We start from the raw sequence: 22,506 nt of genomic DNA on the forward strand, positions 1-22,506 counted from the left end.
GAGAGAGAGAGGCGGCTCGACGTGAGAGAGCGAAGAGAGAGAGAGAGGCAGAGAATGAGAATGAGTTAGGGTTTGGAGGGCACGGCCGCGGGCGGGGTTTTGTTCTCCCTATCCGCGCGCGCGATCGTCCGATCAGAACGAACGGCACAGATCAACCGGGCTGCCTTTCGGCCCAGGCGGGCGAGGGCGTGAAGCCACTTTCCCGGCCCAAGCCCAGGTTATGGCCTGGGCGTGAGGGAGCGCGAAGAAGAGCGCGCTTGCGGCTGTGGGTCGTGGGCCGTTTTTGCCGGTTGGGCCGAAAACAGTGAAAGAATCAAGATCAATTTTTTCTTTTCCAGTAATTACTAATTTTTGGAAAATGAAAAATAGCTCAAAGAAAATTAGAAAAGTAATTGGGTATACGTTTTTCGCTGCTAAAGAAATTGTTTATTCTCCAGTTATTTTGAACCAACGTGATATTTAATTGGAGAAAAAGAGAGTTTTTCCGCTGCTAAAGAAATTGTTAATTCTCCAGTTATTTTGAAACATCGTGATATTTAATTGGAGAAAAAGAGATTTTAACATGATTATGATGTTGTTATTTTCTGACCAACGTTGTTAATAACAATATCGTAATTTTAATGATTTTATGCATTAATTCTATTTCTGTCCAACGATGATGTAGAGTCAGTGTATAAAAACAATTATATAATTGGAGAAAAAGAGATTTTGACATGATTATGATGTTGTTATTTTCTGACCAATGTTGTTAATAACAATATCGTAATTTTAATGATTTATGCATTAATTCTATTTCTGCCCAATGGTGATGTAGAATTAGTGTATAAGAACAGTTGTAAATTTTAATAATTTATGTATTAATTCTATTTCTGCCCAACGGTGATGTAGAATTAGTGTGTAAGAACAGTTGTGAATTTTAATGATTTTATACATTAATTCTATTTCTGTCCAACGGTGATGTAGAATTGGTGTATACGAACAGTTGTATGTTTGATTTTGATCAACGTTGGAATCAAGGCATGCAAATTGTGTTATTTTTATGTTAAGAAAAGGTTTGACCTAATTTTCATTTTATCTAAGGTGGACTGGGTAGTTACCTCGCCGTGTTCCACAGAGTCTGTGGTACCGGTGAGGGAGACAAACGAGGATGATGTCGTTTGGATAACTAAAGAGAGGGATTTTGAATCCCAAAAGATGTCCTATGACTTTGAGCATAGGAAGAGGGTCACTGTCAACAAGAAATTTTTAGCTGTGATAAAGAACACGATTAAGCCTATAATTGTGGGCTCAGTACCAGAGTGTGACACGGTCACCGAGTACCTCGATAGAATAAAGAGTCAGTTCACTGGCTCTTCAAAGACATATACTACCCAGCTGATAAAACAGTTGGTGACAGAAAGTTAATCTAGAAATTGTGGTATAAGAGGGCTCACGATGCGTCCTCAAAATTATGGCACTATCGTTTAGGCCATATTTCGAGGAGGAGAATAAAAGACTAGTTAAGAATAATATTCTTCCTCCATTAGAGCTCTCAGATTTAGAACAATGCAGAGAATGCATAAAAGAAAAATATGTAAAGAAAGTTAAGAAAGATGCCAAACGAAGCGCAGGAATTTTACACATCATTCACACAGACATCTGTGGTTAGTTTCTTGTAAAGAGTGTGGATGGTAATGATTCGTTCATAATATTCACAGATGATTACTCCCGTTATGTCTACATTTATCCAATCAAAGAAAGAATAGAAGCATTGGATAAATGTAGATATTTAAGGCAAAAGCTGAAATCCAACGCAATTTAAAGATTAAGATAGTCAGGTCCGACCGTGGAGGAGTATTACAGTCGGCATACCCCATATGGCTAAATTCCTAGACCTTTTGCAAGGTTCTTACAGGAGAATAGTAAAGTAGCCTAGTATTCTACACTGGGCGAACATCAACAGAATGGAGTAGCTGAAAGACACAATCGTACCCTGATAGATATGGTGCGTAGTATGATAAGTTACTCCACCTTATAGATGAGCCTATGGATGGAGGCGTTAAAAACTGCTATTCATATTCTCAATAGAGTACCAAGTAAGTCGGTGCCGAAAATGCCATATGAGTTATGGATAGGAAGAGTACCCTCACTAAACACTTACGTGTACGGGGGAGCCCTGTTGAGGCTAAAAGATTTAACCCAAATAATGGGAAGCTAGATCCCAAAACAGTAAGTTGCCATTTCATTGGCTACCCAAAAAAATCAAAAGTTTTTCGTTTCTACTGTCCAGAAAGACATACAAAGTTTATGAAAACGAGACACGCTGTCTTCCTAGAGGATGAATTGATGAGGGGGAGCATGGTAGCTCGAGAAATTGACCTTGAATAAAAACGAGTGTATGCACCCACTCCAATGATTCATGAGCTATTTTTCTCACTACTTGCTGTCGCTGCACCGATAGTGTTAGATATTGTGGTGCCAGCACCTGTTGTTATTCCGCCTGTGGCAACAATGAATGATGATAAGGAACCTGTTCTTTAGGATCCTATAGAACCTATTGTCACACATGAGGGGGAGCAACAACAACCTCAAACAGAAGATGTGCAAAATATGGAGGCCCCTAGAAGGTCTCAAAGAGTTAGAAAATCAGTTATTCCTAATGACAATGAAGTATACAACACTGAGAAATTTTAAATAGAGGATGATCCCACCTCATTTGAATAAGCCATGAAAAGTGATCATTCATCAAAGTGGCTTGAGGCCATGGAAGATGAAATGAAATCTATGAATGCCAATAAAGTTTGGGACTTGAAGATAATTCCTAAAGGAGCCAAAATAATAGGCTGTAAATGGGTCTACAAAACAAAACTTGACTCCCAAAGAAATATAGAGAGAGATAAAGTACAACTTGTGGCAAAAGACTTTACGTAAAGAGAAGGGATTAATTACAATGAGACCTTTTCTACAGTCTCATGTAAGGATTCCTTCAGAATCATAATGGCATTAGTGGCACATTACGATTTAGAATTACATCAGATAGATGCAAAGACGACATTTCTCAATGGGGACTTGGAGGAAAATGTTTACATGGCACAGCCGAAAGGTTTTGTCATAGAAGGAAAAGAACGAATATGATGTCGCCTAAAGAAATCTATTTAAGGATTAAAACAAGCTTCAAGACAATGGTTCTTGAAGTTTGATCAGACAATAAAGAATTTTAGGTTTAAAGAGAATGTAGAGGACAATTGTGTCTATACAAAGTTTAAGAATGGGAAGTTTATCTTTCTTATCCTGTATGTGGATGATATCTTACTTGCTAGTAGTGATGTCAGTCTACTACTGGAGACAAAGAAGTTTTTGTCCTCAAAATTTGATATGAAAGATTTTGGTGAAGCCTCGTTCGTTCTAGGGATCGAGATTCACCGAGATAGAAGTAAAGGGACTGTCACAAAAGGCATACATAGAAAGAATCTTAAAGAAATTCTGTATGCACAAATATAGTCCCTCACCTGTTCCTATAGTCAAGGGCGACGAATATGGGGATTTTAAATACCCCAGGAACCAATATGAGATCGATCAAATAAAAGTGGTTCCATATGCTTCAGTTGTCGGAAGCTTACAATATGCTCAAGTATAGATGCGCCCTGACTTGGTATTTGTTACCGGATTACTTGGCAGATTCCAGAGCAATTCTGGAACAGAACACTAAAAATTAGTAAAGAAAGTCTTGCGTTATTTGCAAGAAACAAAAGGCCTCATAATAACGTATAGAAGATCTGATTCACTCCATATAGTGAGATATTTAGATTCTGATTATGCGGGAGATGATAGAAAATTCACGTCTGGATATGTATTCACTCTCGCAAGGGGAGCTATTTCATGGAAAAGCTCACAGCAAACTGTCACTACATCGTCCACAATGTATGTCGGTTTGTAGCGTGTTATGAGGCAACGGGGCAGGTGAACTGGCTAAAGAAGTTCATACCCGGTTTGAAGGTGGTTGACGACATCTATAGACCACTTAAGTTATACTGCGATAATAATCCGACAGTACAGTATGCTCACAACATAAGTCAAGTGGTGCTGCCAAACACATTGACATAGAGTATTATGTTGTGAAAGATAAAGTCCGGGATCAAGTTATAAGTCTTGAGCATATAAGTACAGAAAAGATGCTCGCGGATCCGCTTACAAAAGGTTTACCACCCAACGTGTTCAGAGAACATGTAGTTAGCATGGGTTTAAGGGAAAAGCCTAAAATTCCTGGACAAAAGAAGGCCCAAAGATAAGTATCTATTTCAGAACATAGTAGTGTGTTATAGCTGTTAAATCTATCGGTAATGAACCGTGACGATGAGACATGCTCTATGCGCTAATCTGTAATGGAATGAACAAAAGTAAATGATATGAAATTGAAAGATAGTAATGAGATCAAGAGGAAGAATGTTAGTTGATCTCCACCAATATGCCCAACGGTCTATTGGGCCATTGTCTCTGCGCCCTGATGGGGGGCGCCCAACCCTAATACGGTTGATGGGCCCCTGTCACACAGCACATATAAAAGAGAGGTGGGGATCACGGCTCTAACTATGAGGTTGGTCTGAACCGCCGTGATCCACCACAGTAAACCTAATCCGATTAAAGGAGTGCTGCCAGCGACGGGAAGCCCACCGACTCTGTTGTCGCCCCTGCAGGGTCACCACCGTCACCACTGGACCTCGCCTGCATCGCCACCACGACGCCTACAACGCCATAGTACCGGCGTCTACACTGCTGCGGTGAAACTACACAAGAACGAGGAGGCTTACCCCAGATCTACGGTTACAGAAAGGTACACTATGAATCTAACAGCTTGTGCTTGCTTTAGTTTCCTCTGGTTGACTAGGAATGGCTGCAAATTGGTCAATTTGTTCCATGTTGACGAGAAGAATGCGACCAGTCCGCTCTTTTCCAAGTGCAATTTCTTCTTTTTCACTTTTTAATATCTTGGGTTTGGAACAATGTCCTCTTGCTCTACTTTTTTCCTGGGGTCTGCAAAGACTGAAAGAAAAAGAAACAGCCGCCTTCTCAGGCTACTACTAGTTGCTGTCTTCGAACGGTCGACGGGTCGAGCCCGGTAGTCCAACGTATGGTGCATCGCAGTCGCAAGCCAGGCCAACGAGTGGTGTTACAGAAGCGCACGATGACCCCAAGCAAAATTGAAGAAGAACCGAGCAAAAGCAGTGCGCATCTGATATTATCAGCCCGACCAACGGCAGGACCGCCGCCGGTGCAACGAAACGAACTCAAGGGCGCGCGGGGCCGGCTATATATGCACACAACACAAAGCTTGGACCCGGCCGGCCGCGTGTCGGCTCTCCACTAGCAGCTCCGATCCACCATGGAGGCCGCCCCGGGGCCAGAGAAACCGGACCACCCCGCAGCCACGGACCCCAGCTGCCTGCTGCGGCGTTCTGCGCCGTGGTCGTCGTCGTGGCTGTCTGCCACGGCCGCGGGCCTCGTCGCGGTGGGGCTCGGTGGCGCGGCGCTGCTGGTGTGGTGGGCGCTGGCGTTCCACCCGGCGAACGCGCGGCTCTGGATGGTGCCCGCGGGGCTCGTCCTCCTCGGCACGCCCGTCCTGGCCTGGCTCTCCCTCCTCGCCTCCGGCCCGTGTGGCCGCCAGGCGCCACCGCCACCGCCCGACGCTGGCGTGTATGCGTCAGCTTAGCTAGCTGCGCCAGCCCGCGCTGCCGCGCCTTTTTGTGTAGGATCGTCGATCGATGTTCATGCTCAGTTGCTTCCGCGCTTGCTTGTGCATACGTGTTTGATCAGAGCACCTCCGTAGTTTTGTTTCATCATTGCTTCTTCACAATTTTGTAATATGATGTACATACCTATGCTTACATGTACATGTTTCCTCTGGTTAATCTCTTCGGTACTTCGATCTTGCAAAAATATGTGTTCTTGCTAAGGTGCGTGATATGTTCTCAGATAGAGCGGGAAAGCGTCGACATGATGTGTTTACTTTGGTCGGTTCCTCCCTTCGATTCCTCCGGTGAGTGCGACCTCTCGGCAGATTTGTTTCGCTTCCCAGTCCCAAGGCGAGCGTACGCTAGCTGCCGAATCGTGTACTCCATTGATCGGCGTCTTGTCGAGAAGTAGACGTGCATTATGCGGCCATGGGGCCCGGCTGTTGATATTTCTCACCGGGTAGTTCCTCAGTGGATTAACGATAAGACTAGGATATTGGAACTGGACCGGCCGGTTCATTCGTTGGCATGGACCTGAGCTTATCCTAGCATAAAAGAACGCGTTCTTCTGAGTGCCTGAAGCACCAACCTAGGGATGAAACGGAGTATCTCGTAGTCGTAATTGCTTGTATAAGGACCAACCGAGGCTGCGAATGGATTTTGCTTGGTACGGAATGTCCTGGGAAGTGGCAACTGATATCCCAGAATTGTCCATTGTTTGACACACTACAAATCTACAATCCTCGGTCCTAGTGACGGCAAATTAAGCCATGTTCGCCTTATGAGTCGTACTATTTCAGCGAACGAACAATGTTTTTCTCTCAAACAAATCAGCGAACAGTACTTTCAGCCATGACTTTTCAGCAAAGCTGAACAGGGCCTAAAACCCGTTGAGTGCAAGGGACCATATTAAATGTCTCTTCTCTCACTCTGTTTCGCCACCACCATAACCAGCCCATCCTTGTAGACCGCAGCGGTGTAGGGATGCAAGTCAACTCTGCTAACAGGTTATCAAGCCAGAACTCAGATGTTGCCACTGAAACCTACAATATAGTACTATCAACTAAATCCTCATTACGCAGACTGTTTTCAGGTTACTATTTAAGGCAAAATCAGTGTATCTATCTGTTCTAGCCTTCAGGGCCAAAAACTGCTGGACCAGTAGGAAAAAGGAACACTGGCTGTTTTCTCTATGGTTCATCATTCAATGGCAACATGAAAAACAATGGATACCACTAATTTGGATGTCTTGTTGCTTAACTATTGTACTTCTCATCAAACAAAAAAATACAGATATTAATGTTTGATAGCAGTTGTGCTGCTTTGATTCAATATCCATTTTATTTCACCAATATTAACAGTGATGTACAGCCATTTCAGTTTTCAAGCAGTGTTTCTGGGAGTCCCTACAATCCGGTACACAAACAGCATTAAGGAGGGGAGAAAAGGCAGGAGTCTAAACTCAAAAGAACAGGTTTCAGATTTGCTGACCAGTGACTAAGGTAGTGCTGAACCCTATTTAGATGGCTTCAGCTTCATGTTGAACTTTGGAGCCAGGATAAGAAAACAGCTTGGTAGCATTCTTGTAACTCAGCTCCGCCAATTCTGACTCTGGCATTTCAAGGAGGGATGCGACATACTTCAAAACCTGGAAAATAAGGGACCCCCACAGTTTGTTAGAAGTATTTTCTCATCCCTCAATGTTTGAAACTGGCACTGGATTGCTTCAGCAATTTAAACAAAAGGACTTAAGTGTTAATAATATACAATCATGCTTTTCAAATTGCACACAGGAAGGAGAGCAAGCATATTTTGTTGTATATTTTTCTTAAGGTACATGAACACATAAAACGAAATAAGTAAGGAAAAAGCTTCTGGAAAGAAATTTTAGACAAGAGCATCCCAATAAAAAAAAACTTACGATATGGATATTTTCTGGATGGTTCAAGGACTCATTTGATGCATTAGCAGCCTGTGATTCTGAATCTATGTGACACTTTTCAGTATCTGCAGCTGAACTGTGAACAGGGACTGATGATACAGAAACATTGTCCAATCTTGGTAATGCATCAGGTGCATCTGTCTCTAAAAGAATTCTATCCAAGGGTATCTAAGAAAAAAAAACCCTGTTAACTAGTAAACCCTTCTGAGATGAAATATCATTAGTATACAATCAGCCTACTTACTGACTTCAGCATTTGCTTCGCTTTAGTGGATTTCATGCCTATCAAGAAGCCAGATAGTGAAAAGTAACAGCCTAAATTTGCAAGGCCAGACACCATTTCTGAAGATCCCATATAAGAATGTAACAATACGCCTGCTGGGAAAGGTCCAGTTTGCCTGGCGACCAAATGTTAACACAAGAAAGTATGTTAGTAAATAATAGCAACAAGGCCTTACGTGGGCATCTCACTCAGTAAGTCATTTGTGTCTAATACAAGCAAGACTATAATGGCCTTGGTTTCTATGTAACAGAATCACCATATCCCTTACATACAAAACGACATGTGCCACATAGTTACATGAGCAGTGCAAATTACGAAATTCAAACTGGATGTAGATTGTAATGAAGAAAAAATAGCATGTCTTACTTCAGTACTTCCAGAAGATCACCAAATGCCCGCACACAATGAACAGAAACAGGTCTCTCCAATTCCTTAGCAAGTTCAAGTTGTCGTTGTAACACTTCAACCTGTGATAAGACTTGTTTTGCTGTTGTTATGGACCTATGGGTATAAAAAATTAAAAGGGCACATTTGTGTACAAACAACTAAAAGCAGATCATTAATAGCTGAAATAGCAATATTCACCATGCAACTGAAACTTCTAACAAAACCGATACACAAGCATGCAACATGAAGTGCAGGGTTCATGCTATTGTTAAGTACAGACCTGTTCTCCGAAGTCGATGGTTTTTCCATGTGAACCTTTGTCCAGACCAATCTGCATTAGTAGAACATGAGACAAGAGTTAAACAAAATAATAGAGCAGATGAGGGGGGTCTGGGGGCCCTTAAGGCACATAAGAAAAAGACTAGGATTCATGGGAAATTCAATGGATACTCGAAGTGTCAATCCAGAAATGACTGCCTTAGCTATAGAACTAAAGAACAGAAGAAGTAACAAGAGGGCCTAGGGGTGCCAGAACAAGTACCGAATTACTGAATCTGATAATCACTTGACCATAATAAAATAACCAAATTCCTGTTATGGAAGCCTTACTTTGCAGCTTAGAAGATCCAGAGGTCCAGATAATCAAATCAAATGCCGGCGAAACACCACTTTTATTAACAGCTTTACAACTGATAGTGGATTTGGAATTTTTGGATGGCAGAAAAGCTCACCTCCCCAACAGCCGCCTCCGGGGTTTCGGCAAAGAAACGCCGCAGCGAATTCATCCAATCCGGCGACCTCTCGGGTACCCACCTACCAAAGTGATGGGACCACGGAACACAGTCAGCAGAGCAACGCGAGAGGCAAGCAGGGTAACCTCAACTCTCACCATGGGTGCAGGCCGAAGCAGGGGACGACGGCTGGGTGATCCTCGCCCATCTGCTTCACCAGGTGCCAGTCCTTCTGCACGTGTCGTGTCGATTAAGGGAAGAGTCAGCGAGGAGCTATGTACGCCCGTGAACCTGGAGATGAGATGAGGAGGCTTGGAGCGGAGGGCGCACCTCGGAGGTGCCGTTTACAGCGAAGCGTGCGACGCCGGATGCGGCGGCGGCGCGTATGAGGGCGGGGGCGACGGCCGCGACGCGGGGGTCTTGCAGGTGGCAGTGCGCGTCGAAGAGCCGCACGGCGGAGGCGGCGCGCGCCGGAGCCTGGGCCATGACCGGCGATTAGCGGTGGACTTGGGGCTGTAGAGGCGGTGCAGCGGTGACCGGGAGCGCAGCGGAGAGGGTTTTTTTGATGGGCGGCGTCGGTGTGCGTGGATTCGGTGTTGGCCCAGCAAGCGGCAAAGGATCGAATGAGCTAGCCCGGTTAACCAAATCCTGGGCGTAATGTGGTTGGCCCTTTTGGGCTCTTATATCTGAAGGCCCGAGAGCGAGAAGAAAGTCCGCGATTTTCTACTTTGGGGTCCTACTAGAGTGGAATTGGGAGGCGCGCACATATGTTCGGCTTACCTCATATTCGGCTTATTTTTTTAGTCGAAACAGTATTTTTCTCTTACAATAATTCAGCCAGAACAGTGTTTTCAGTCAAGTTTCGGACCAGCGAATTGCCCAGAGTGTAATGGTTCTTGGGCTCTTGGCTTCTTTGCTTCTTGTTTGCAACAGGTACATCGTCACGATTGGATTTTCAAGTGTCAAGCATTCGGATGCTCATCTCGCATACTCCACAAAAGGAACGCATTGCTGGTCATCTCGCAAGCTTAACTTCCAAAACGGATCCTTCATCTCAGTTACTCCAGGGACCGCGGACCACGCCACCACGGATGCACGACCATTGGTGCTGCTCATCACTCTCCTGTGTCCTTAGTCATCACGCCCGCCGGCTCAGTAGAGGTAGAGCCACCTACGATCACGGCTAATGCACTCGTCGTGTACCGTGATAACGTGGTACGGGGTGCCGGGTGCAGACTGCAAATTACAAAGCCGCAAAATCACCCGATTTCCCATGACGGCACCGGCCGAAATGCACCAACCTGCACCCGTCCTCACTGTTCTATTTTTCTGTCGTCTGCATGGCTGGGGGGGACGGATTACTGATATGAAGCATAATCGCGTCGACATTTGAACACCATGATTTGCAGGGCAGCAGGTAGCTGCCAAACCTCGAAATCACGAATTGACGTTTGACGATGTCCACGGGGCCACGGCAACATACTACTAGGGCGTGTTTGTTTGCCTCCACGGCAGCCAGCGCCAGGCTCAAGAGATGCAACATCACTTAAGAGATGCAACATCACTTGTTTGTTTACCTAGACTTCGTGCAGCACAGAATCCAAAGCGTCCTTGGGCAAGGCCGGGAGGAAACGAAGGTGAAGCTCGTTTCTCTCGAGCACGGCTCGCTCGGGCTCCGATATGGGTGCAAGTGGTTGGTGAGTGTGGCTGACATGTGGGCCCTTCAGCGCAGCGTAGGCAAACAAACAATATCTGTGCACACCAGACTCAGTAGATACAAGTCCACCAAACAAAAGAGGAGTTGCCCAATCTAGCTTGTCTGAGAATAGCCAGGCTCTACTCGTCCGTTCAGGGCAGCTCAGTGCAGGCAAACAAACAGACCCCTAGTGTTCCTTGTGCATCACGCATGCTTGCCCTCTTTCTCCTTCGGGCGAGATACAACCAGGAATCCAGCGCGCCGATGGCAGGGCATGGGAGAAATATGCAGACATGGACATGACCATAACTGTAGTACGTACACGAGGAATAACCGGATGAGCAGCCCACTGAGGGCATGTTTGATAAGCTGCCCCTACCCAGCACGGCTCCTATGGTGCAACGTCATATGTTTGGTTCACCTGGTCCAGACAAGCTTGGTTCAATTGAGATCGTGTTTGATTTATGGTCCAAGGAGGTATGGCTACTCTGCAGTACACATTCGGTAGCTTTACCACCACACTCTGACCTTTTTGACATTTCATCGAGCACCGCGCCCGCACTAGGACCCGGCGGCGCGGGCAAGCTCTGGCACCCAGCCATGGCGACGCGGCGCAACCTCCGGAGCCCGTCCATGGCGCGGGGCAGGGCGGCGTGACGTGGAGCGAGCTCGGTCCTCCGGCCATGGTGGCACGGGGCAAATTCCAGCCATAGGCATGGCGCGGGGCGAGCTCCAGCCCCCCGCCATGGTGGCGCCAGACGAGATCCGGCCTCGGCGGCCGCCGTGAGGAGTGGTGTGGGACGAGATCCAGCCATGGCGGCCGCCATGAGGAGTGGCGTGGGACGAGATCCAGCCATGGCGGCCGCCGTGAGGAGGGGCGCCAGGGAGGTGGAGGTGGACCTACACGAGACGAGGAGTTGGGAGTCACGTAGGAGGAAGTGGTGGCCGGTGGACGAGAGAGGAGGAAACGGGCGATGAATCCACCGCGCCCACGAGCGCTGCAGCCAGCCAGGTCGAGAAGAAACGAACCTAAATCTCGTTTCTTGGGAGCCACCTATTTGGATCCTTTAAGGGCCATGCAATCCGGGCTGAGGAACAGTAACATGCCATCAAACACGGGAGTTGCAGCCCGAGAGCGCAGCCAGGCCCTCGGGCCACCCTATCAAATACGCCCTGAAACTCCATCACTGTCGATGCCATCATTCTATCTTTTGGTGCCGTCAAAATTATACCAGTTCTAGCAATATCCCCAAAACTATTTTTAATTTTGAGGTTATCTTCTACTTTTTGTGCCATGTTTTTTAATTTAACTCCAACAATAACTCCAGATCAGGTCCTACTTTTTTTGTTTCGACAAGTGGATCCTACTTGCCAATAAGTCTTTTCCCCCTTTTTTCCACCTCTTGTCCTCTTCCTCTTTTTAGACAGTGACGAGGTAGGGTAGTACTAGGGATGTCAATGGGGAATTTTCCATCGGGGATGGCTCCCCATCCCGTCCCCGCGGGGAGAAACATTCTCTGTCTCTGTCCGCACGAATGCTCGCGGGTAGCTTTTTCTCCCATTTCTGTCCCCGTGGGAAATTTATCCCCGCGGGGAACCCATCCCCATTACTAAATTTCATATTTGAAAAGCAAATGCAAATCCATGGTGTCAAATCAATATAAATTGAATAGCAAAATTTTATATTACAAGAGACATCTACTTTAGGGTTTGATTTGCTATTTATGCTAGGCTATGTGTTGAGTTTCTGGTACAATTTTAACATGCCAATGAAGTAATTTAGAGTAAGAGCAAGTGCGCAGGGTGGGTTCGTGGGGAACGGGGAATGGTTTCCCATCCCCGTCCCATGAACCCGACGGGGACTAAATTTTCTCCGTTTCAATACTTGTGGGGATTAAATTGGCCCTATCTGTGTCCCCTAATAGAGGAATTCCCCATGGGGAATCAGGGGTCGGGTCCCATTGCCATCTCTAGGTCAGACGAGCTCAGCCAGCTCAAGGAGGCAAATGGAGCTCTAGCATGCAAGGTCAGGCAACCACGGTAGGACGACTAGAGGAGTGCGTAGTTAGGGTAGGGCCCCTAGAGGGATGCACAAGCAGTCAGAGGGGTGCCTCGCCATGGTCGAGCAGACAGAGTGACAAACGAAGCGACGCGACACTGATTTGAGTGATCGGAGGGACGTGTCACCGGAGTCATGCGAATAGAGGTCGGGCAACTGAAGAGAGCACGCAACGGTAAGTGAGCCAAACTCAACTATTTGTGGCAACGCACTCATGCACATGTGGGCCATAACCTAGATCTTCGTTGAGACCCCAAAACTAGTGGGAAAAACAAACGGGGTTGGGGCTTGATTCTCATCAACGGGGCAGTGAGTAACGGTCGATGGCAGTAGAGGCGGCACACGAACGAGAGGAAGAGTGAGCCTCCGTACGGGCATGAGTGGTAAAAGTAAAACGGAACAAACAAAAAAGTAGGGGGAATGGGTTACCTAGGAATAATAAGGTGTTGAGGGAGAAAGTAGAAATCCTTCTACATGTTTGATTCGAGGCCAGAGTTGGATATAATATGAGCATCCATTGATTTCGGGATAAGACGATCGTACTTGTTTGGTTGGATGGATGGGTTTTTTTGTTTGGTTGGATGAATAGGAGTACATGGGATAAGAACAGTTGACTAATTGTATCTTTTATTTACAAATAATAGCAACTAATGAATATGCACTAATATTGTTGTCCTGACAATGACTAATTAAAAATAAAATATGATAATTAGCACTACTGCTACCTAATTGGCACACAAACCATGCTCTAATCAATATATTAGCACTTACCAAAACTAATATTAGAGTCATAATTATTAAGTAGTAATAATATAACATTCTAATAAGAATGTTTGTTCACTAATTATGAAGATCATAAAATATGGATGAGCCCATCCCGTAGATTTTCAGAGGCATGCTCCTTCAGCATCTTCAAGCAATATTCTTTTTTGGTGATATAGCAATATGTTGCTCCATCACACACACTAGATGTCCAAATAGTGGACTTGCTGGGGTGCGTTTTTTGTCATCTGGTATTAAAAACAGAGTAATATATAAACTTAAGCAGTATGACTGCTCACTGTTGGAGTTGCTCCAACCTGTGACTAAATGACAGTGGACAGTTTGATCCGTGAACGTACGTCTACATGGCTTTTTTTGAGATTCAAATGCATTCAGTATGATCATGTACAGACACACTGGCGTGCGGTCCAAGAATTACAAACTGCAAACACGTCTCAGAGATGGCAGTACTCAGCAGTTTTGATACTACTGTTAACATTATGCAATCTGCTCATGAAGCGACAAAATTTGTGGACGAGCTAGGCAGCTAGCTAGTTGCTGCTGGACATCTATTGAATTGTCCTGAGAACGATGGTCACGCCCCCATCACATGGTCTCTGAGGCCGGGTAATCTAGAATAAAATAGAATTTAGTTTAATTCTATTTTAATCCACTTTAATACACGTGGATTGAGACGAATACATGCGTATCCAAACAATGCCTGATTGGGATTCGCCGCATGCATGGGACCTACGAGATTAGTGGATATACATGAAGCAGTTTAAATACTCGAGTCAGTAATGAGACTTGTGACACCTTAGCTTGTTTATATATACTCCTATTGTACTAGATTACCGGCACAAGCGTGTATACTAATACTACGAATCTACGATCCCATGTGGCTTTGTCGTTAGGATATGATCCTACACGCCTTGCAGCGCATGGCCATGGCTGCTGCTGCTGGCTCGGCTCTCCCAATATGGACAAGCACCTCGGGACTCGCTGCTAACCGCTCTATCCGAAGGAAAAAGGAACCATCGGATCACGGTCACTAGAGCACACAATTCCGTTTCCTCCGATCCCGATCTCAGTAGCACTGCAGGCAGCAGCAACCGCCGTTCAGAGAAATAATTTTTCTCTCAACAAATCAGTATCAGCATCGGCCGTTTTTTCATGCATCCGAACCGCCCCAGAGATCAGTTCAGGGACCATATCTAAAATTCATTTGCGGCGCCTAGTGTATGATTGCACATGCGGGCGGGCATGCGAGACGCGTAGGAGTATTATTCACCAGTGGTTCCCGTGTATCTATCAAACAATCGCGGCCAAGGATACAGTCCACTGGCTCGCGGCTCGCCTGTTAGTGGGGACAAATCGAAGCGATGGCCGATTCAGTTCTATACAGTGCTTCCGTTCTACTGTTCGCGGTTCGCGAATACAGCTGTTTCGATGTCTTCGAAACAGTATCTCAATCTGGCGTCCCTTTAGACCTTTTTCGAACGGAAAGTTTGAAAAAAGGAGGATTTTTTACAGTATGTACCCGTTCAATTCCGAGGGTCTGAATCTGACCCAGCTTTAGCCCACCTGCATCGTCGTCGCTTTGACCGGTTCGACTTAACTTATAATTCATACTATTCAGCTTTTTTTTTTGTCGAAATAGTATTTTTCTCTCGCAATAATTTAGTCAGAACAGCAGTCAACTCAGTCAAATTTCAGCGAGCCGAACGGCGCCAGCTCACGAGGACCACGAGACAAACCACCCAGCATATAAGGTCCCCGCCGGCCGGTGGCCACCGTCCAAGACTCCCGTGAACCGCGCGCGCGACACGAGCGCACACGTACACGTACGTACACTCTACGCCGCGAGAGCGCGAGGGACGATGAGCCCCGGCGCCGGTACTGCCAAGAAGCGTGTCGGCGTCGGCGTCGTCGCCGGCGGCGGGTTCGCGCTCGGGTGCGGGTGCAGGGACGCCAAGGCCGTGGCGGTGGCGGTGGCGGCGTCCGGGTCCGCGTCGCCCTACTCCGCCGCCACCACGACCACCGCCACGGAGACGACCGCGACGTGGCGCTGGGCGAGGACGACGACGACGCACCCGTCGTCGACGGCGTCCGGGTCCACGGGCACGCTCACCGTGCCCTCCGCGTCGTCGTCGTCCCTCCCGTGGGAGGACGCGGACGCCGAGGGTGACGGCGAGGAGGTGAACTGCAAGAGGGAGGCCACGGTGAGCTTCTCCGGCCTGCTGCGCCAGCTCAACGAGCTCGAGCAGAGCGTCGTGTCGTGGGAGCGGAAGAGCACCAGCAAGGATTACTTGTCGCCACCTCCGCCGCCGTTACCAGCGCGGTCAGTGAAGCAACGAGCTGTGCACAGCGGTGGCGGCGACAGCAAAGAAGGTCACGGCAACTTCTCCCCGCAGCCGCCGCCGGCGTCGGCGACTTCTTTCCAGTTTCAGATTACGCAGCTGCACCGGAAGACAAAGAGCATGGTCAAAGCAGACAGACAAGTTGAAGCGGTCCACTCCAAGCAACCGCCGCCGCCGCCTCCACCTCCACCATTGCCATTGCCGCCGGAGCAGCAGCTCAAGGTGAAGAGCACGGACAAAGGCGGCAAGAAAGACGACTCCAACGTGTTCCCGACACCGCAGGCCCCGAACCACAGGCAAGCCAAGAGCTGCGACGCCGGCGCCGGCCCCGTGAGGCTGGACGGGAGCGTGGGCGTGGGCGTGGGCGTTGCGGTGGTGAAGCAGTCGGACGACCCGCTGAGCGACTTCCGGCGCTCCATGGTGAACATGATCGTGGAGAACCGGATCGTGACAGGCGACGAGCTCCGCGAGCTGCTCCGCCACTTCCTGGCGCTGAACGCGCCGCGCCACCACGACGCCATCCTCCGCGCCTTCACCGAGATCTGGGACGAGGCGTTCTCCGCCAAGACGGCCCACGGCCGCCGCGAGCCCGTCGTCGCCGCCAGGACGACGACAACGACGACTCCGCCGCGCTCGTGGCCTAGGGCACCGACGCCACCGCGCCGCCGGCACGCCCCGCCTCCGCGGGCGTGGCGCTAACGCGTACTTGTTTACTACTAGCAGTACAAACAATGTAGCTGGCTCATGCATCCGTTGCTGCTTAAGCTCGATTGCTCGCAATGTCATCTGGCCGCCGTACCGCGAATCTAATCTACCGCATGCAGTGATACAGATGTTCTCCGGATTTGTTTGTGAATAATGCTTTCCAGTTTGAGTTCTGTTCGACTCCAATATTCTCCAACCATACGATCCCGTGAACGGCAGTGCCGTTCTATTCCGCGCGCGCAAGGGGCACGAGGCAAGCCGACACGCGAGAGGGGCCTTCGGCCTTCGCCGTAAAACCCGTGGCCGCTTGCGGGAAAAACTGCAATGCAAATGCAAGCAGGCCGGGGGAGGCCAGGCGGAAAGGCGCTTCGATCGGCGGCATCGCTGCGAGCCTGCGAGAGAGGGAGGGCGACGGTGGTTGGATGGCTGGCAGTGGAGGGCCCGTGCATCGAGTTATTATGGTGGTGGCGACGGTGCAGTAGCGGTGGGCTTGTCACTTCACTTGTGGGTTGAAGTGACGCACGGGAGGCGGGACCGCGGGAGCCAGGAAGGGAAGGCCAGGCCGCGAGCGTCGCGATGCCAAAGGAGAGGCAGCATGAGGCGTCAGTTGGGGCTGCGGGGCCGGTCCGTTGGGGCTGGAAGATTGAGCCCGTTTCGTCCACGGCTCCAATTTTGGTTCGCCACCACGACTGATGCTAGATTCTGCTATTCGGCTTGAGCCCAGTACAGTGGTCGTGCTCGTGCCAACGTGCGTTTCGCTGCGGTTTCTGTACTTGCAGGGGCACTGGGGGTGGGCCAAGGGATCCGCTGCTGCCTGTACCCAATACGAAAACTTGCCGGACATGCCAGATGCCACAGGTTACTACTACTGCACAACAACGTGTGCACTGCTGGCTACCTCTCTGACAGAATCATCGAACCATGAATCCATGATCATTCCTTGTTCAAGTACCCCCTTGGTTTTTAAATGTACGACGACGTCATGTATTAATAAATGTACGATGACGTCATGTAGGTACATCATTGCGCAATGCCAACGATCATCAGAAATTCAGATGCAAAGCTGGAAGAACAAGCCAAACGATCGACCCGATGGCGACAACACACAAGGTACAAGGCCACCAGATAAGAATAAGATGAACGACAATGGGCAACAAACTATACATCTTTCGACTTCGACATGTCCTTCCCATACCTGCCTGCTGCCTAATCAAGTAGACAAGTAATCATGCTGGTTGAAACAGCCAAATGGCAGATTACTTCGTACCAAGTTCTCGATTCTGGTTCATACTTCGTACCAAGTTTTCGATTCTGGTTGGAGACCAATGCAACGATGCATCAGATGCGAGAGTAGATGATAGTCGTTGCAGGATTCATGCCCATCCTCCACCGCCAACAAAATAGATGTACACGTACCCTGTCGAGCGGCTTGTGGAGACAGCAAAAGCCAACCAAACGTTCCTGTACTTTGCACCGACGTACGTCAGGCAACAACAGGCTGAGATCATTCGTCCGCCAACACTCGGCCCACGAAAAACGTTGCAATCAGCACATTGGCTGCTGAAAACATTGAACAAACTTATCATTAGCAACTATAATACAGAACACTAAATGCTCTTTGGTACAACTACAACGAAAGGAAGGCGCACCGACAGCTGATCCAAAGTTCTATACGTCTACAACTAATTAACAGAGCAAGCCGTATATGGTTACACGTGGCCACGGGCCGAAGAGTGGTGAGCAGGGGTGGATCTAGCATGGGTGGCATGCGCTCGAGACTCCCCTACTGCTACCCGAAGCATGGAGCCTCTCCTAAGCCCTTCCCTTTTCCCTCCTCCTCCGAATTGGTAACCCATAAGAGCTTGGAAGGAGGGGCTAGAGATGGAAAATAATAGGAGAAGCCTCTGTTAACGTATTTTCCTAAATCCGTCACTGGTGATCCGAGCTATTGCTAATGTGTTTCAATAAGTCTTGCGGCCACGTTGTGCAGGATGATAGGTGATACCGGAGTCTTCTTATCAAGCTGTTGTCGCGCGATCTCGTGTAGGTGTAATAGTGTTGTTGTGGTTGTCAGTATATATCGTCGTTGTCTCCCATCCGTGCACTAACCGTCCACGATGAGGGGAAGACGATCGTCATGTCGCTTGTCTCGTTGTTTACAGTTTTGACTTGCGCACCCACAACCTTAGGAAGCATCGAGCATGCTTCACCGTGTGGACACCTGGTGGGATCCTTCGGTAGGGCTCCGAGTGTCCAAGTAGTGAATGGGGTCTTTCAAGAGTTCCGATGCCATATGGAGGGGGTATTCGTCAATGGGGATCTAGCATAAAACCGACACGTCGGCTCGTAGTCATAATTACACGGTAGATCTTGTGGCAGAACCGCCTAATCTAATGCCCATAGGAGTACTTGTCTTCCATTAGACACTAAGTACTCAAGAGAGGCCACTAAACTACGCAGTTTCATCGAGCATATCCCAAGGGAGAACCCAAAAATCCACATTTTTCTATCAGGATCGTAAATGAGAGAATAGAGCTTACAACATTCTTAGGCCATTTCTTACATCATGTTATTACAGTAGCAGAATATTATCTCAATTGATTATAACAGCGGAATATAATAATGTTATCAAAGTTTTCAGCGGAAATGTATATAACGACAAGTTTAAGCGTTAACATGAGGAACATTTATATACATGGAATGATAACAGGCTGTAAGTCTTTTTCTTTGCAAAAATATTTTGTGAAAATTTTGAATAAACTCTATGTCAGCAACGTAAGGAAATCCTTGCTGAGCCCACCAGAAAGTTTCCACACACAAAAGACGTCTACCATTCCTCGGTCACCTGCAACATGGGAAATAAAACCCTGAGTACTCGATTGTACTCAGCAAGACTTACCTGATAGGAGGAAAATAAAAGACTCCAAGGATATGTAAAGCTTATTTGGCTTGTGGGTCATTGCATCTATGGAAGCATTACTAAACGTGTGTCTTTATATTTAATTTTATTAGCAGTCATCATTAGTTCATTACCTAACCATTCTATGTACGCACCTATGTTACTTTCAAGCAGGTAGTAAGCAACCAGAACTATTTTATCACCTTTTAAGTTCCGGTTCTTACTACGATGCTAGTAGGATGAAAACCATCGGAAACGGTCGGAAAACCTGTAAATCGTTTTCTACTTCTACATTTGAATACGAAAACGAAAACGAAAGTGGTAAAGCCAGACACAAAAACGAACACGAACTTACGGAGTATTAAAAATTTCGAAAACGAACTAATTCGAGCGGAATTATGTCGAACACGATCCGTATACGAAAAATCAATACGGAATATTGACCCGTAGGACCAAGTGCATAACAATTAACAAGTACGTAATAATTAACAAGTCCTACAACTTTATTAAAAAGTATCTCCATTCGACACAATGTAGGGAAGATATGATTTTTTTAAGGCAACAAGCGCTTGTACGCGATTAATATATCGCTGAATTTGTTTAATTTTTTTGAACATCTTCAAGACATCAAATGAAAAAACTAAGAACTAGAAAGTTGTAGATCTCATCGAGAGCTATAATTTTCATATAAAAATCATCTTCATTCGAGATCGTATAAAAAAGATATAATTTTTCTAAGGTTGGACTTGTAGTGGGCCAAATTTGGTTTAAACTGAATTTCGAAACCGAATTTCGAATTCGGGATATTCCGAATTAAAAGTAGAAAAGTAGAAAACAGTCGAAAAAATGTCTAAACCGTTTTTGTTCCGATTTCGAATTTAGCGTTCCGAATTTTGAACTGAATTCGAATTTGTCCGAAAATACGAATTCGATCGGATTAAATATAGAAAACGATACAGTTCGGTACGGAATATTTTTGTACCGTTTTCATCCTCGTGCAAGACCATAGCCAAGTCGGTACCGTCTGTAACATCCTCGGTGTTACCGCTTAAACAACTTGCTAAACTATGTCATGAGCATCATATTTATGTGTCAATGCATGTGATAAAATATGTAGATCAATTTCCGTGACTCAAAACGATCAACAAAAATACTAAACGAAAGTTGATTCAATAGTCATGTTATATCACTTAGGATTTAAAATCAATTTTATTAAGCAAAAATAATATAGAACATGTATGTGACACTTAAATAAAGTTGGAAGTACAAACTTGGTAGATGACAATGCAACTTTAACTTTTGGAAAATAGATGTTGTTAACTAGTGTTTTGGGAGCTCTAAAATCAAACTTGACGTTAAGATAAGCTCTTTTCGTTAAGTCGGCAAACACTTGAATTTATGTTTAAAGTACCATTTTGGTGAATTATATTGAGCAAAATAGTTAAATAGTGCTTAAATATCTTGCTCCTACGGATTGGTATAAAGTATGGACTATTACGTGAAGTAGGTGTTGGTTAAGGTTAATAAAGTTTAGACCTTTTAAAAATCATGACAAGAGTGCTAGTGGTTGCTAGTTCTAACCATGCCTTTAAATTTTCTAAGTCTGAAATGGCCATAGGCAATGCCATTTTGGCATTTGAATTCTGACAAAAATGGTTAAGCACTAAAATCATGTTCTTGTATCATTGGTTGCTTCTAACTTAGCACTTGGGTGAGGTGTAGGTCGTAGTTGAGTTGGATGTCAACTTGAACCCTTAAAATTTTCCCAAAACTCCTTAGAACGTGTGGTGAATAATGTTCCAGTGCCATGTTCATGAATTAAAGTTTGGCATGATGAGCCCATGCTGGCATGCAGCCATCTCCTCCTTGAGTTGCTCATTGACCTTGGTGATTGCTTCGCCTGGTAGTTGATACTACTGGCTTTAGGTTAGGGAAATTAGTCGAACTGCATCTGGAGTCGTTAGCGATCTTTAGGACGCTTTAAAAAGCGTGTTCGTCTCCATTTTGGCAATTGGCTTCCGTGGCCGCGGTCACCACGCGCACAAGCGCTGTGGGTGTCGGGCTCACGCCGCGGCTAGAGTGGCGGTCATGGGCCGGTCTCGGCTGGTTGCGGCTAGTCCCGTTGCTGCATGTGTGTTGTCCCGTTTGGCTGGCCGCCTAGGCACGGTTGCTGCTGTGGGTGGTGCGGGCGCGTTGCTGGCCGTAGGTCCATGCTGTGGCTACGGCTGCAGTGCATGGTTGACATGGGGCTCGCTTCGCCCCTCGTTCTACCTATCATGCAGTCCATGTGTTGGAGCCCTGCCGCCATGTCAAATCGGTGGCTCGACCGCAGAAGCGATGGGACGCTCCCTTGCCCTGCCTTGTCCCGCTAGCCGCCATGGAGAGCCCGGCCCGGGTCCGGTCACTCTGAGTTAAGCGCGTCGCGCCGATGCCTCCTGTTCGCTAGTCGCGTGAACATGCTCGTGTCATAGTAGGAGATATGAGTTGGCCATCTTAAGCCATCCGCCCGCGTGTGGGTGCTTCTCCACGACATGGCACAACCAGAGCTTGTCTAGCCGCCCTCTAATCCGCTTAAGCTCCGGTCCTTCGTGACCCGATTCTTTGTGCCAGTAGGTGGCTCTAGAAGCCCACTAAGCGCTCCATCTTTCCCCATCCCTGGGCAAGGGCTATCGATGGCCAATTGTGTATTTTGCCATCACAGGCCATGGTCGCCGCCGTGATCAGGAAATGGGAATAGAGGTAGGATTGGAGCGATAGAAGTTCGATTGTTTGAGACCATAAACTCGCATTGACCCCCTCCACTTGGTGCTCGTGCTGTTTTGTCCAGGAGGCTCACCATCAGCGCGGTGACGCACCGATGCCACGCTCGACACGCCGCCGTGAGGTGCGGGTGCACATGGCCAGCGCTGCGGGGGCCATCTTTGACTTAACCATCACCTCGATCATGTTCGTTGTAAGGTGATGATGCTCAATC

General features: G+C 47.1%; 3 protein-coding genes across 5 annotated transcripts; 2 read left to right on the plus strand and 1 right to left on the minus strand.

Moving 5' to 3' along the window:
* Positions 1 to 5,098: 5,098 nt before the first annotated feature.
* LOC136493511 (uncharacterized) lies at positions 5,099 to 5,885 on the plus strand. The gene has a single exon (XM_066489608.1). The coding sequence runs from the start codon at positions 5,360 to 5,362 to the stop codon at positions 5,684 to 5,686; it is 327 nt and encodes a 108-aa protein (XP_066345705.1). The 5' UTR covers positions 5,099 to 5,359; the 3' UTR covers positions 5,687 to 5,885.
* A 106-nt stretch (positions 5,886 to 5,991) lies between these two features.
* Positions 5,992 to 9,671, minus strand: LOC136493510 (uncharacterized). 3 transcript variants are annotated; one of them, XM_066489607.1, is made up of 9 exons: positions 9,382 to 9,671; positions 9,210 to 9,283; positions 9,052 to 9,133; positions 8,601 to 8,651; positions 8,300 to 8,400; positions 7,895 to 8,048; positions 7,630 to 7,818; positions 7,200 to 7,356; positions 5,992 to 6,705 (listed from the first exon to the last, which is right to left on the minus strand). In XM_066489607.1, exons 1-8 carry the CDS (start codon positions 9,535 to 9,537, stop codon positions 7,228 to 7,230), a joined length of 936 nt encoding a protein of 311 aa, XP_066345704.1. In that variant the 5' UTR covers positions 9,538 to 9,671; the 3' UTR covers positions 5,992 to 6,705; positions 7,200 to 7,227. The 3 variants fall into 3 exon arrangements, with proteins under 3 accessions (XP_066345704.1, XP_066345701.1, XP_066345702.1); XM_066489605.1 differs by lacking the exon at positions 5,992 to 6,705 and adding an exon at positions 6,870 to 7,114; XM_066489604.1 differs by lacking the exon at positions 5,992 to 6,705 and having other exon boundaries at positions 6,867 to 7,356.
* A 5,607-nt stretch (positions 9,672 to 15,278) lies between these two features.
* On the plus strand, positions 15,279 to 16,806 carry LOC136493527 (transcription repressor OFP1-like). The gene has a single exon (XM_066489626.1). It carries the CDS (start codon positions 15,449 to 15,451, stop codon positions 16,625 to 16,627), a length of 1,179 nt encoding a protein of 392 aa, XP_066345723.1. The 5' UTR covers positions 15,279 to 15,448; the 3' UTR covers positions 16,628 to 16,806.
* The last annotated feature ends 5,700 nt before the right edge of the window (positions 16,807 to 22,506 follow it).

Source organism: Miscanthus floridulus, chromosome 11 (genome assembly GCF_019320115.1).
Source record: "Miscanthus floridulus cultivar M001 chromosome 11, ASM1932011v1, whole genome shotgun sequence".
In the NCBI taxonomy this organism is placed as follows: Eukaryota; Viridiplantae; Streptophyta; class Magnoliopsida; order Poales; family Poaceae; genus Miscanthus; species Miscanthus floridulus.

What these genes read in the sequence shown, in the direction of transcription:
- LOC136493510 (XM_066489607.1), bottom strand. Translation starts at nt 9,537, where the DNA reads ATGGCCCAGGCTCCGGCGCGCGCCGCCTCCGCCGTGCGGCTCTTCGAC. An exon ending in CTGTAAACGGCACCTCCGAG is followed by an intron (nt 9,284 to 9,381) that starts GTGCGCCCTCCG and finishes CGACACGTGCAG; the next exon opens with AAGGACTGGCACCTGGTGAA. An exon ending in CGGAGGCGGCTGTTGGGGAG is followed by an intron (nt 8,652 to 9,051) that starts GTGAGCTTTTCT and finishes CTACTAATGCAG; the next exon opens with ATTGGTCTGGACAAAGGTTC.
- LOC136493511 (XM_066489608.1), top strand. Translation starts at nt 5,360, where the DNA reads ATGGAGGCCGCCCCGGGGCCAGAGAAACCGGACCACCCCGCAGCCACG.
- LOC136493527 (XM_066489626.1), top strand. Translation starts at nt 15,449, where the DNA reads ATGAGCCCCGGCGCCGGTACTGCCAAGAAGCGTGTCGGCGTCGGCGTC.